The sequence below is a fragment of the Sander lucioperca genome, chromosome 22 (assembly GCF_008315115.2).
Source record: "Sander lucioperca isolate FBNREF2018 chromosome 22, SLUC_FBN_1.2, whole genome shotgun sequence".
Classification (NCBI taxonomy): domain Eukaryota; kingdom Metazoa; phylum Chordata; class Actinopteri; order Perciformes; family Percidae; genus Sander; species Sander lucioperca.
Genome location: NC_050194.1, coordinates 6,690,376 through 6,705,130, shown reverse-complemented (window position 1 = coordinate 6,705,130; position 14,755 = coordinate 6,690,376). Strand labels below are relative to the sequence as shown.

The 14,755-nt window shown below is 40.6% G+C and overlaps 1 protein-coding gene across 9 annotated transcripts in view; it reads right to left on the bottom strand.

Annotated features, from left to right (window-relative positions):
* Positions 1-7,482, bottom strand: part of ep300a (E1A binding protein p300 a) — a 32,738-nt gene extending 25,256 nt beyond the window's left edge. For 3 of the 9 annotated variants that reach the window (XM_035997628.1, XM_035997631.1, XM_035997634.1), the window contains exons 1-6: positions 6,957-7,481; positions 4,378-5,048; positions 2,310-2,477; positions 1,637-1,967; positions 723-842; positions 250-489 (exon numbers count right to left, since the gene is read on the bottom strand). In XM_035997628.1, the coding sequence (XP_035853521.1) occupies positions 250-489; positions 723-842; positions 1,637-1,967; positions 2,310-2,477; positions 4,378-5,048; positions 6,957-7,050 (1,624 nt within the window). In that variant the 5' untranslated portion in view covers positions 7,051-7,481. Of the gene's footprint in view, positions 1-249; positions 490-722; positions 843-1,636; positions 1,968-2,309; positions 2,478-4,377; positions 5,049-6,956 lie in introns of all 9 variants that reach the window. The other 6 variants (XM_035997633.1, XM_035997629.1, XM_035997630.1 and 3 more) reach the window with 6 other exon arrangements.
* Positions 7,483-14,755: the final 7,273 nt, after the last annotated feature.

The window sequence follows — 14,755 nt, the reverse complement described above, 5'->3', positions numbered from 1 at the left end:
GGCATCAAACGCATATTCTCTATGTGCTGATGAGATTGCTTTTTACCTGAAGCCCTTTTAAATATACCTTTGCTTCTGGCGATACAGGACTACTCAAGGCCACTTAAAGCATTTAAACTCTCTATGCAATTCTCTTACTTTTTAAAATGTTCGGGCTCTGGAAAAATGCTTGGCCCTCAGTGCTATCAGAAACAAGGGAAGGTACATCTTTCTGCACAGTAAAGCAAGTGGACATGAAACCTAACTCACCCATTGGGTTCAGAGGCCTCATGCCAGCCTGACCTTGCAAGCCTTGGTTGGACATATTGGGCTGGGCTGTCTGAACCTGAATCTGGTTTCCCTGGTAGGTGAGGCCCAGCGCTGCGTAGGCTCTCTCTATGGAGCTGGGGTCAATCTGGCTCGGCGGGTTGAGGTTGGGAGCACTTGGTTGGCCACCGGGTACTGCCCCAAGAGAGCTGCCCAGACCTGCAGCGGCCGCACCGAGTAGAGCTGTGAGGACATAAAAAGAGGAGAGTGTCAATAATACATCTGATCTGTAGATATAAAATAACATAAGAAAACCCTGTGACTGAATATTTATGCAAACCTCATGCCGTAAATCATATTATCGTTTAGTACACTATAAATTGTGTTTAGCTCACTAATACATAATAAATACATATATAGTGTACAGTGTAGCGTCAAGAAAAGGAACGTATGATGTTGTTTGGTCAGATACAGACACTCACACTGCGGGTTCCTCTTGTCCCCAGCATTCTTCAGTGGCAGGCAGACAGGACAGTCATGTCGCGTGCAGTTCTTCCAATGGGAGATGATCTGCCTTGATGATGCACAGTGAGCAACTGAGGATGAAAAAGGACAAGGAGAGTAAGGAAACGCAGAGGTATATGAGGGAGGGAAAAGAGGCAGGAGAACGAGAATGAAACAAAGTGAGGCCATGGCAAAAAAAAGATTAAACAAAATTAGAGAGGCCTGCGTGTTACCGAAAAAGAGCTGCTGACACAGAAAACTGTTACGAAGTTAACCTAATGCTTGTGTTATTTAATACTTTAACTAATACTTTTAAATACTACCCAAAACAAACTAACAGTATAACAACAAGTATTGTCTGTGTTGTCAGAACCTTTAATATCTTGTGTCTCCTGCGTTGTTTGCCTAAGAGCTATACCGTTGCATTGGGTGACAGATTCCTTCAATAGTAAGCTTACAGCCAGTGTAGTTAATTTCTCTCAGCTCGTCAACCTCAGAACAGATATCAATGTCAACACTGAACCTCAATCGCTAAGCATGCACGGTGACGTCTGCCCAAGACAGAGCGTCTCTATAGAAAGTCAATCACGATAATCAGTGTTGTTTCAAAATAAACAACATGTTAAATTGTAACGAAGGAATAAGTTATATACGGCTACCTAATGCTTGACTGGTATTTTCCGATGACAACGGAGTTCTACAGCAATTAACACGTTAACTGGATAAATACAGGATGCTTGTGATCTCACTAGGTTTGTTTACTATAATTTAAAAGATAAAATAACTCTGTTAGCACGCATCTCAGTAACGAGCCTGCTTCTCAAACACAGGGACACATCGTGGCTATCCACTGAGTGCAGGAGCATGCAGCATCCCTTAAACTCACCCTGACAGGACTTGCCAGCCTGGCAGTGAGTCATGTGGTTGAGGACGTTCTTCATGGTTCGGCAGTGGGGTAGGTTGCACTGCCGGACTTCACCGTTGGCCTGCTCCCGCCGCTGGCACTTGTGTGCATGGAGCAGGAGTACCAGTTGCTGCTGGATCAGCTTGCGCTTCTCAGGGTCAGCTGTGGGTGGTGCTCCGGCAGCAGCAGACGCTGCAGAAACCTGGGTACCGGGACCCACCAGACCTGCCTGAGCGTTAGGCACCATCCCTGGGGCTCCTCCCACAGGGGCACCAGAGGGACCGCCCACACCCGTTTGTGACTGCTGGGAGCCCTGGTAAGTGAAGAAGGAGGGAATAAGAAGACGTGAACGAGACAAGAGCAGCATATAAAGAGGAAATAGGGAGAGGTTAGGTAGAAGGTAACAGGGAGTAGAGAGGCGATAGGAAGAACAGAATAAGAAGAGAGGGGGCGGTGTTTAATTTACAATAAGGACGAGATTGAGGTAAGTGAAAAGAAACAGGGAACACAGAGCAGTACAGTGGTGCAGTGGGAAGAAAGGTAGGAGGGAAGAGATGAGAGATAAGGGAATCATTTTGAGCTGATACTTAAATCTGCCAACTTGGTAAAAATAATTATAGTACATTTTTTCAGTGAGTTTGTATTTGTTTCCTACCATGGCGGCCATTCCCTGCATGGGCTGGTTCTTCTTGTCCACATTGAACTGGGCCATGGGACCTTTGTTCTGGAGCTGAGGGCCCAGCCCTGCGCCTCCCAGACCTTGATTCCCCTGCCCTGCATATGGACCTCCAAAAGGGCCCCCTGGGTTCCCCATCATCCCCATCTAGAAGTAAAAAAGGAGGAGGAGGAGAGAAAGGGAGTTAGTTAGAATGATGAAAAAATATGAAGAGCCTACGAGAGTGATGTAGGATACATCAGGCAAAGTAACAACAATTAACGATGTTGATGCACCCACATTTCACTGATGTTATCGGTGATCGCATTTGAACTGTACATGTTAACAGCATTTTGTGTTCTGCCAGTTTACAACATAATCTTACAGTGTCTCCCCAAGATCTCAAATCGGAGCCATTAAATGAGCAGGACCTCACACCATGAACTCCATCAAAGCCAAAGCATTCATCTCCCAAAAGAACATGTTTATACATCTTGCGCTTTCTACTGCTCAAGAACATTGACGTTACCCACTACTGAAAAGAGAAAATGTACTTCTAAATCGCAGCAGTAATGTGTAATTAAACCATTAAAAAATAATTTGAAAATCATGCAAACCACAACTCAACATCAACAGAAGTAACAGTAGCCAGCAGAGTGTTTAATAGCAATCTGACATAGTTCCGCTTTTCTCCCTGCACATTGAAGGGGTTATTTGAACTTTTTTTTTTTTTTTTTAAATCACTGATCTATTTATCATCAGTCTTTTCCTCCACTGCATGTTTCCTTTACTGCTCCCTATACCTAACCTAGAAACCCTCTCACTGCTTTTGAGCTCTATGGCAAAATCAAACATCAGTGTCTCCACCACATTCATTCAGCAGCAGCAGCATGCCACTGCAACATCTTACTGTCACCCCTGTGGGACTGTCAATCACACAAGCAGAACAGTTTTCTGCCACTTCAACTCCAAACATAAATGTGCTGTGCGTCGCTCAAGGTTGGTAGAATACAGACAGTCGTGGACCCAAAGCACCACTTTTTGTGGTCGTGTACAAAATAAACATCTCTTTCTCGATAGAGAACCAAACTACAGCCTAGGGGTGCGTGATATGTCGACTCAATATCGTTATCGCAATATCACGTTGCGCAATATTATATCGAAAGTATGCAATATTTTGTGGAGCGCTGCGTCCCGTTCGTTGGCTGTGTGGCTTAGTTGTGTTCGATTTAGAGCCCGCTTGATACACTATAATGATCATGTTTCATTGGCCAGTTACCGTGCCACTTGCACGTTAGTACACGTCAGCGCACGGACACTACGTGACAAACCCTATGGAGCGTAACACGTGTGCGTATTTCAACAGAGTGACAGTGTAAGTGAAGAAATTGATAGAGACAACTAAACGGAACGAATCAGAGAAGCAAAAGAAAAGTTGTGTCCTGTTCTCTTTATTTATTTTATACTGTCCAACCAGTAAAACATGTCCTGTTCTGTAGACATGGTCCTTATTTATTTATTTATTTATTCATGTTGTACCAGTCCAATATGACCATCAGTTGAAATAAACCTTGTGTTGTATTTGTTATGAATCTATTTTGATGCATTTTCCCATAACTTTTATATCTAAATTAATATCGATATAGCAATATCACATTTTGTCATCGTGTAACCCTACTACAGCCTGCAGATAAGTAGCTTGAGTTAAAGGAAAAACTAAAGCTAATAATACAATTTTATGAATAGGTTTTGCTACAATCAATCATGTGCAAAAAAAACTTGCTGTTATACTCGGTTTCACTAAATGATGAAATGTAAGTAATGATGCCTTTATTAATTTTATACTTTATTTTAAATTTATTATTATTATTATTATTTAATTAGTCCATGTTTCTGTTTCAAACTTAGAAAAGTATTTAGAAAGAAATACAAGATTATATTTTCACCCGATATGACATTAACAACATTCTTATTACATATAAATTCCATCAAACTTTTAAAAATAAATGATGTCAAACCATTTTCATTAGGAAAAGAACAGCATTTCTATAATTGAAGGAGTCGCTACCTTGTTCATTGCTCCAGGTTGCTGGCCTCTCATCCCGGCCTGACCCCCGGCTCCCTGCTGCTGTAGGGTCTCGGCCAACAGGTTGCCGTTGCCACCCATCCCCTGATTCCCAAAGCCCACCCTGGGGGAGCCATTCATCACTTGGCTCCCAATCATGCCTGGCTGCTGCTGTCCATTATTGCCTTTCTGCTGTGCTCCCATCATGGCCCTGTTCATGCCACCCATCATTCCAGCTGCAGCATTCTGTTGCTGCTGCATCATGTTGGCCTGCTGCTGGGGGGAGAGGTGCTGCTGCTGCTGCCCCTGGCCCATCATCTGCGGAGGCCCCTGGCCAGGGGATGCCTTCATGTTGGCCAAGTGTTGCCCCATGGTGGTGGGGCCTCCTGGGTTGCCCATGGCTCCTTGGTGTCCCTGTTGGCCCGAGGTGGGTGCCCCTGAGCGCAAAAGCTCGGACAGCTGTTTGTGCTTGGCCACCGCATCCTGGCCTCCGCCAAGTCCAAGTCCCATTCCTCCTGCAACTCCACTGCCTCCTCCAGGACCCAGCCCTGCAGGTCCTCCTCCCAGAGTGGTGTGCAATTGGCTGAGGTCCCCGCCATTGACCAGGCCTGATTCATTAGAGTTGATGAGCTCGTCTGGGAGATCATGCTCCAAGTCAAACAGTGAGCCGAAATCTAAAATGGAGAAGAAATGCAAAGTTTAGGCGAGGAGAGTCAATGAGATGGGAGACAAGCAGAGAAAGTGAGAGGAAAACAAAAAGGGCCACAGCCATGTTAAGCTGGTATAATCCTTCATTTTTTCAGCATGACTGAGAAAATGCAATTGCATGTTTGACAATAAAAACTGATAAAATCTGTTTAGGAGGTGTATGGACAATTTTCTCCCTTCAGAAATTAATAACATGCCACCAAGAATAATTACACAAGTGAGCACAAAGTTTCAGGTGAGTTCCAGAAGAATTGCATGCACAAACATACATTGCAAACACACACGCCCACATGGTTTGCTCGCACAGAGAATCCCTGACCAGTAAAGTGATTCAACATGTTGCAAAGACAGGTTTGTACAGACAAGGTGACGAATGTACGACGTAGAAGTAACGCCACAAAATGGAACCAAGTCAGTAGAGACGCACACTCACTGTGTAAGTCTGTATCGAGTGAGTTCAACAGCACACAGCTTAGGCAGTCAAATAAGATACATGATGTCCATCACGTATCTTTCTTTTTCTTTATGATGGACATCAAGACCAAAAACCCCCTGCAAATTTAGAAAAAGTACAGGATCTAATTTAGTCCTAACTGTCACTTGTAATTGGAATTTGACAGTCGTTTCTTAGAATTGTGACCATGTCAAATGATTAAACTACAATGACAACAAGTGCATGACAATATTGCAGCCCTCTGAAATTTAACAAATCTGTAATCAGCAGCAACATGATTTACAAACTGCTCTTTGAAGGTATACAGGGTATACTATTATGCAAGAACTTGTACCAATTTCTCATATCAAATCTTCTCAATTTGTCATATGCTTTTGTTTCTCAACTTAACAATACACACACCGATGGTAAATGATCTTCAAAGACATTAAATTTAAGTGCAATAAATTGCATTCCTTATACAGATTCCTTTCTTGACAGCACTGCACTGACAATTGAAAAAATATCATGCAAGGTAACGTAAACGTGTCAAACGTCTGGATGACTTAACCTTAAAAGTCCCTGTCCACGGATGCTGACTGCCACGGACAACCTGAGCCGAGTGGACAGCCCAAGATGCAGCTGTTCATGGTAAAATGAATGATTAAGTGATAAAATGGAGCAGATGCGTGCAGCAGTATTTGCTTGCTAACTTGACTCGCTGGTTAATAACCCAGTGGCAGGACATGGCGCTGTCCATGCTCCACAGTTCTGCTCTCAGGCCACTATTCCAGGTGCTGTCACACGCCATCCACAAAAACACACACCTACAATGGCAATTTAGCTAAACAATCAGTCGAACCCTTGGGCCTAAATTTGTCTCTTCCACAAGGCTTGCCTCGCCACCATCGACAACCTCTGCTTTCGCCAACACTATTCACTGTAGCTAACGTTAGTTGGGGAAAGGGTACGAGTTTTGATGGGGCAACACAACAGATTGCTTTAGACGCTTGAAGCCTTGGAAACTCAAATCACAGAATGGGGGTAGCTGTATCTGACTGTCAATTTGGCACAACTGTAAGAAACCAAACAACTTTATCATGAGTTGACTTGGCATAGAGCTTATTATCAGCCCGGCTAAGGTAGCCATTAGACACGGGACCGTCAGTTGGGGATCCGCATTCAGTTAGCTAGCTAGCCTAGCGTTTTGCTAACAGAGCTACCTCCGGCTAAAATGGCTGTTAGCATGCGAGCTAGCTGGGGGAGCTCTTCTTCACGTCCGACACACACTCACTACTAGGAAGCTAACATTAGCAAGCTACGACAAAAACAGAAGAGTAATCCCGCGTCTTTTTCCTCTTTCAAGTAAATCCAGGCCGCCGAAAAATAACAAACTTAACGAATAACACCGTAACAAATGATATCATAAAATAATACTTACCATTTCCATCGCTGGCGGAGGCGGAAAGTGCCGGAGAGGAGAGTTTAGGCCTTTTGGCTGAAGGCGGGCCAGAGTCCAGAACGTTCTCGGCCATATTTTTTCGAAATAAAAATATATAAAGTATCCACAATTGCAGACGTTTTCACGCCCTTAGAAGCTCATTCCTTTTCGTTTCCAATATTGCGACTTTTCCCCCTCCTTTGGGGGGACTAAGAGGGGGAAAGTCCCGTGTACAAATTACTCCTCTTTCCCTGGGTTCGCCTCTCGATTTCAGCTTCGGCGTATATCAACCCCCCTCCCTCCCTCGTCGGATTTTTTGTTCTTTATAAATTTCTGCCAGCGGAGGAGGAGGGGGTCGGTGAAAGTAAAGAGGGAGACACACGCAGCGGCTTCCCTCTAAACTTACACAGCCTCTTCGGATGTAAATAAACTATCCCCGGGTCTCTCTCCCATGGTTGCATCCGTCATTTCAACCTCCTTTCCAGCGGAGTCTGGATGGAGATAATGTCGGGCAGAAAAGGCTTCTTTGCCTGCGAAGTGATGGTGGTGCTGCTGGTGGCAGCGGGTATAAGGATGCGGGGATGCAAATAAATTAAAAAAAATAAAGCTGACAAATGTGAAGCTGCAATGGTGAATAAAGTATAATGCTTATTCGCTGGACTATGCATGTAAAAGAAAAAAAGAAAAGTTATTAATTATGAAATGTGCATCAACCTGAACTTGCAGCTGCTTTTTGATGAGGTTTAGTTGCAAAGATTAAAGTTGGATTATGTTCAACAGTTATCTTAATGCAAGTAATCTAATTGCCAATCAGTTTTACAGCCATTAGCTACCATTAAAAGAGCAAAATAAACATTTAGTGCAGCAGACCAAGGTGGATTCACAAACACTGAAAACAGTATGCATGAGTGGAAAGACTTAGTGAAACTTGATTACAATAACTGACATTCATTAAATTTAATACCCAGTCCTATCTGCCTTATTTTAATTTGTTTGCTTTCTCATAGGCAGAATGGTGACTTATGCAATTTGGCTCCACGGCCAGTCTCACTCAAGCCCTCAGTCAAAAAAGTAAGTCTTGTTCTACCAACACAGCCATCAGCCTTTACTCTTATTGCTGAGTATTTATTACATCTGTAAATGTACATTTGCTGCTTGAGTCTTAACTTCTCTTATGGATCACACTAAATCATTTACTGGAGGAAAGTGTTCAAATCACCCATAGTCTGTTACCTACTGGAAAGCAATGACCAGTTTGAAAAGCCAACATTTTCTTCTAAACCTGCGCTTACAGTGGCACAAGAGGAGTTGCATTATACACTACAACATAGATGTAACTGCTCCACATTTGGTCATGGTCAGCATGGGTTTATGTTTTTCAACTTCATCTGTACTACAATTTAGAATAAAGTTTTGTGAATCTGAATTGCATTGGGCCACCAATTCATGATGACCGTCCAGTGGGATAAAAGCAGTTTGTAAAAGAAGAAAACAAATGTGTTTGCTGTCAGCAGCAATGGGGAAGAGTGGGATTTTACAGCTAGAGATGCATAATGTAATGTATCTTTCTAAACCTGTTTGATTCAGACCTTTTGGGGATGCATACTGTGTTCATAAAAGTTTTAAATGGCATATTAGGAGTATAAAGATATACACTGCTTATAGTCATTGTTTGAGAAAACATGAGCTTCTATTACTTTGTTTTATTCTCCCCAGTTGTGGTTACTACAACAAATCCATTATGACAATATTTTTGAAGGTTAAACTCAATTGACGTATAGTAAAAAGTAAGAATGGAAATGTCTCTCTCTGAGAAATGCTGTTTTTTTTTTTTTCAAATCTTTGAATTGTTTATCACAGCACATAGCCACTAGGCCCCACAGGTCCTAAGTCCATCTTGGTGAAGATAAAAACTGTGGTTGCTTACAGATTACAATCAGAGGTCTATCTAAATTTCTCTATAAACAATCTCATGTATCTTCTGGATACTTTTTTACTACGTGGCTGCAAGGGAGGTTATCACATCCACTGACCTGCTTTCAAAAGTGGCATTCCACAGCATGAAAAAAAACTATACGAAGGCTTCACCAATACCTGCATTATCATTTAATAACCACATCAGTGAATCATAACACTTATGGACAGGGCCATAAGCGCATATTTATACTAGGAATCAAACCCTGGCAGTGTGGGTATCATGCCATCACTATTTTGTATATATTTGTCTCTGTTTTGGTATTAATTGTTTATTCTTATTAATGTTTAATATGTTTGTTTGTTTGTATGCACCCAATCATCAAGGAAAATTCCATGTAGTTCCACTACAGTGGCAATAAACTGCTTTCTGATTCTGATGCCCAGTCACGACTAGATTAACATGCTAGTAGGCCCTGGGGCAAAAAAAACTACTCTGCCCCCAACTTTGCCATTGATCAGCATTACTTACTTAGAACAATTTTAATATGTTGAAGAACAGTTATCAGAGTCTGTTTGAAGCTTGAAAATATAATAATATTGATTACTTTGACTAAACTTTGCATGCCAGGGCCTAAGTCATTCATGGTCCTTATTAAGGTCCCTACCAATGTGATATTGTGTTTATGTTAAAAAGAATAGAAGAAAAGGGCTTCCGATGTGCCACCGAAAAAAAACTAAATAAAAACAATTGAAATCTCCTGGAAACGCAAAGAGTAGATATTGAAGCTTCAGATGCTTATTGATCACCAAATATACAAACAGAGCAGAAGACAAACATTCGTTTAGGGTAAGCTTTAATACACAAGTTGCTTTCAAGTTTATAAAGTGCTTAATGGTACACATTCCCTAACAAATGGAAAAAAAAAACAATGGACACACTGTGGCCTGCAAGGTCCTGTAGCAGTTGCCACCTCTGCCAGGCCAACCACACAACTTTGGTTAAAATACAAACATAAAGACTTTTTTTTAAATTTGGATTTATTGCTTCACTCCATTACACCTACCCTGGACCCAAATATCAAAAGAGTCTACCTTTTAAAGGGGCAATGAGTACACATATTGTTATCCTACCTTTGCCACGTTTATGGTATCCAATTGTTGTTAAGTGACTAAATCAATGATAGGCTAATCTGATGACTTAGTAGTACAATTAGATAAAGGAATGGATGAAGAAATACATGGATGCCGTTATTTAACTGGATTGTAAAAATGTGTTGATGAAGACTTAGGTTAGTTTATTAACAGTTGGTAGTGGTACTGCACCGTTACTTTGAATACCAACTGGTTAATCACAGAAGAGAAACAATTCACTTAAAGATGGAGGCCAGGCGAATTTCAGATTCAACTTAGATAGCCTGTGGTAGATTTAATTTCTAAAACAAAAAAAGCAAGTGTACCCAACACTACAGTTAAATCATTCCACAACCAGAAACCATGGAATACCAAAACTACGGTTACGCCTACAAATTAGGACAGCAGTCTGGAAACGTGGACAATTATAAAGCAGTAGCCTACAATGTGAAATAAGTAGCAAAGAGGAAAAAAAGGGACTACAGAAAGAAAGTAGAACTACAATTCCAGGAGGACAACCCCAAAAGCCGGTGGCAAGGTCTATTACAGATTAGACCCCCCCGCCCCTTGTCAAGTGCTGATGTGTCTATAGAAGTGAGCAAAATGCCTTTTATACTTGCTTCGAGGCCATCGGTAGCCAACAAGCAGAAACAGTTGAAGCATAGGGAATGGATGGGTGCACCTCTCACCCATCTACCTTTAGTGCCTTTAAAGCACGTCTGTCTGAGCTCCTGACCAATCACTGTACGTGCTAACTGTTCTCCATCATTCAAGCTCTGTTTTGCACACCCTTATTCCATTATCTCTGCCTTGCCCCTTTGCACAGTCGCACATCGTCACCTGCACTGTTTTATATCTATCTGTTTACACTCCTTTGCACTAATCATCTGCATGCTCAACTTTTCTCCCCACCTTTGTCATACAATTCTTGTACACCTACGTCACTATCTAGACCGCATTCTGCACCAATTGTATACTGACTTTTTACTACATTTTCAGCATTTATATAGTCTGCCTACTCATATACATTGTGTTATTACTGTTCCACATCACTATCTAGAACACACTCTGCACTAACTGTGCATTAACTCTTTACTACATCTCAGCATTTATTATGATTGTCTATTCACGTATATTGTGTTATAAATGATCTACATTACCTACTGTATCTTGACTCTTTACTACGTTCAGTCTCTATATAGATTGTCTACTCATGTTTACTGTGCTATTACTGCTTTACATCACTAACTAGACCACTACTTGTACTAACTGTATACTGACACCTCACCACATTTCAGCATTTATATAGATCGTTTCATATACATTGCGTTATATCATCACTACCTAGACCACAATTTGCACTTGACTCTATATTCATGTTTATTCGTGTTATTACCTTATCACTTTCGCATATGCATCGACTTCCTTACACCTCACTTTGCTTTGTAATGCCCACTTAATTCTGTACTTTATGTAGCCTATTGTATTCTGCACACTTAATTCTGTACTTTATGCATCTGTATGCATCTGTATTCTTGTATTGAATGTGTAACTGTATGTTGTCTTGCACGCCTACGCTTTTCTTGGGATCTCTTAAAGAAGTCCACCATCATTCATGTACCCAAGAAAACAAGATCAGCCAGCCTGAATGACTGCCGCCCAGTGGCACTCACCTCTTCAGCGAAGAAATACTTGAACGACTGGTCAATGATTACATCTGCTTCTCACTACCCAGCACAGTGGACCCATTACAGTTTGCATACTGTCCCAACCGAACAACGGAAGACGCCATAGCACACATCCTCCACAACACCCTATCTCACCTGGAAAAGAAAGGAAGCTATGTGAGATTGCTTTTCATTGACTACAGTTCAGCGTTTAACACCATATTTCCCTACAGGCTCGTTACAAAGCTCAAGTACCTGAGATTAAACACCTTACTGTGCATGTGACAGACAGACCGCAGGTGGTAAGGGTGGGCGGACACACCTCTTCCACTCTCATCCTTAACACCTGAGCCCCCCAGGGCTGTGTTTTGCGTCCCCTGCTGTAGTCCCTGTACACACACGACTGTGTAGCCCCTTTCGACTCCAACACTATCATCGTGTTTGCTGAGAACACACCTGTGGTGGGCCTGATCACAGACAACAATGAAAAGGCCGCCCTGAAATAAGTAAAGGACTTGACCCGCTGGTGTCAGGACAACAACCTACTCATAAATATGTCAGCAAGACAAAAGAGATAATAGTGGACTTTGGGAAGAAGCAGGGAAGGAACCTCTTAAGGCCCCCTTAATATCAATGGGTCCTCAGTGGAGAGGGTGGATAGCTTCAAGTACCTTGGTGTCTACATCAGGTCTGACCTGGGTACTGCATACTGACTCAATGGTGCGAAAGACAAGGCTTCCTCAGACACCTGAGGAAATTCCAGGTATCCCCTCAAATACTGAGAAATTTCTACTCCTACATTGAGGAACATCCTGACGGAAAACATCACTGGCACGGAAACAGCATGGAACAGGACCGCAAGGCCCTGCAGAGAGTGGTTTGATCGGCTGAACACACAATATGTGGTGCCTTACCCTGCCTAAATAATATTTACACCAGGCGCTGCAGGAAAAAGGCTCTGAGAATTATATGTATATATTGGAGAAGTATAGCAGAACTTGGTTTTTGTTCTTTCCTACAACATTAACCATCTTACGACTCCTCAGATTTATCTTGTAACCCTTTAAATGGGGCCAGACCAATATTGGAAATCATTAATAAAGTATAAATTAGAATTATTAGATTAAGAGAGTGCATGTGTGTATTGGAAAAAGGAAACATCATACTCCTCACTGTCTTGGTCGTAGCCAATATAATAATCAGAGAACAGCCTACAGAAAATGGAATTTTACAAACTTATAAATTACAACATGCAGTTATTACATATTTCAGCTCACTTTACAAGCATGCAAATAGTTGCTAATTAAAACAGTAAAATAGTCTTTTTTTTTTTTTTTTTAAAAGACTATAATTGTGTAAGGAGGATGGTATAATTAGGATAGTTTTTATAATTGGAACATGAAGGGGAACGTACATGATCCTTTGTTAAAGAATACAAAAATAAATAAATCAACTAAAATAAAAAATGAATAAATAAAAAAAGTAAAATAGATTATTACGGCAATAACATACAAAGTAAAATACAGAAAAACAGGTATGCACAAGTGTGTTTTCTGTAAATATAATAATATGGCAGATGCAAAGCAACAGATTGGAGGAAGTTTTTACAAAAGGAAGCAGACTTATTTGTTGTTTGTATATTTAGGCTTTATATATAGGCTACGAATTTAACCAAGCAAGGCAACCACTAAAACGTTTACTGTTACAATTACAACCACCTTTACTACTAACTTCTACTCTATTTATTAGTAAAGTAACCCAACATTTTAACACTTCTACCCCCGTATATTCATTTACTATTACCTTCCAATTGTGTTAAAACCTCAACTCCCATAATGCTTTGTGCGTGCGTAAGAAGCATCTAGAAGATATTCTGAATGCTAACAAAGACATTCTTAATTCCAGAGAGGGAAATATGTCTATATTACATACTGAATTTAATTTATCAGAACTTAAAATGGCTTTAGGTAATACAGGATACTCTTCTCCAGGATGTTATAACATATGTTATGCAATGATTAGAAATCTACCTGATAAACTTTTACAAACAATTCTTGTATTATTCAACAAGATATGGAATCAGGGTAAATTACCAAAAGTATGGAAAGATGCAACCATTCTTCCATTACCTAAGACAGGAAAGGATTCTAGCAATCCAGAGAACTATAGACCCATTGCTTTGACATCCCATTTAGGAAAATTAATGGAAGAAATAGTAGTGGCGCATTTAATTTACTTTCTTGAATATAAATGTCCATTAAAAAAATATCAAACAAAAAGTAAATCAACTACTGATGCTTTAGTAAAGCTCAGCAATGAAATAGAGAAGACACTAGTTATGAAAGAGGTCATGGTGGCAGTGTTTTTAGATACTGAAAAAGCTTATGAGATAAAATGGGAATCAGTGGGAGAATGTTATTATTATAATTATATCCCAGACTTTCTGTCACAACGTACAATAAGGGTCAGAGTTGGTAATAGGATAAGTAAAGAGATTATGGTTGAAAGTGGAATTCCTCAAGGAAGTGTTATTAGTCCCATATTATTCAATATTATGGTAAATGACATATTTGAAAAATTAGGGGAAAGGAATGAAGGGTTGTTGTATGCAGATGATGCAACATATCATACATAACCACAGCTGTTCAAAGGGATATACAAGTAATAGAACAATGGGGTATTGGGGATTTAAGTTGTCCATACCTAAAACAAAGTTATGTTCTTTACCAGAGAGAATATCCCAGAAAGTTATAAAGTTATGTTGTACAATCAATCAATTGAAAGAAAGAAGAAATTTAAATATTTGGGGATGTGGTTGGATGAAAGACTTACATGGAAACATCATATAGAGCATGTTGAAACAAAATCTATAAAGGTTGTAAATCTAATGAGGATGACCACTTAACAGTGTTGGGGAGCAGATAAGCAGTCTTTGATGTACATATATAATAAAGCTTTAATAAGATCTACCATAGACTATGGGTGTGTAGTTTATAGTTCAGCATGCGAAACATATTTAAGAAACTTGATAGGATTCAATTCAAAGCTATAAGAATTGCTTTAGGAGCTATACAAACAACCCCT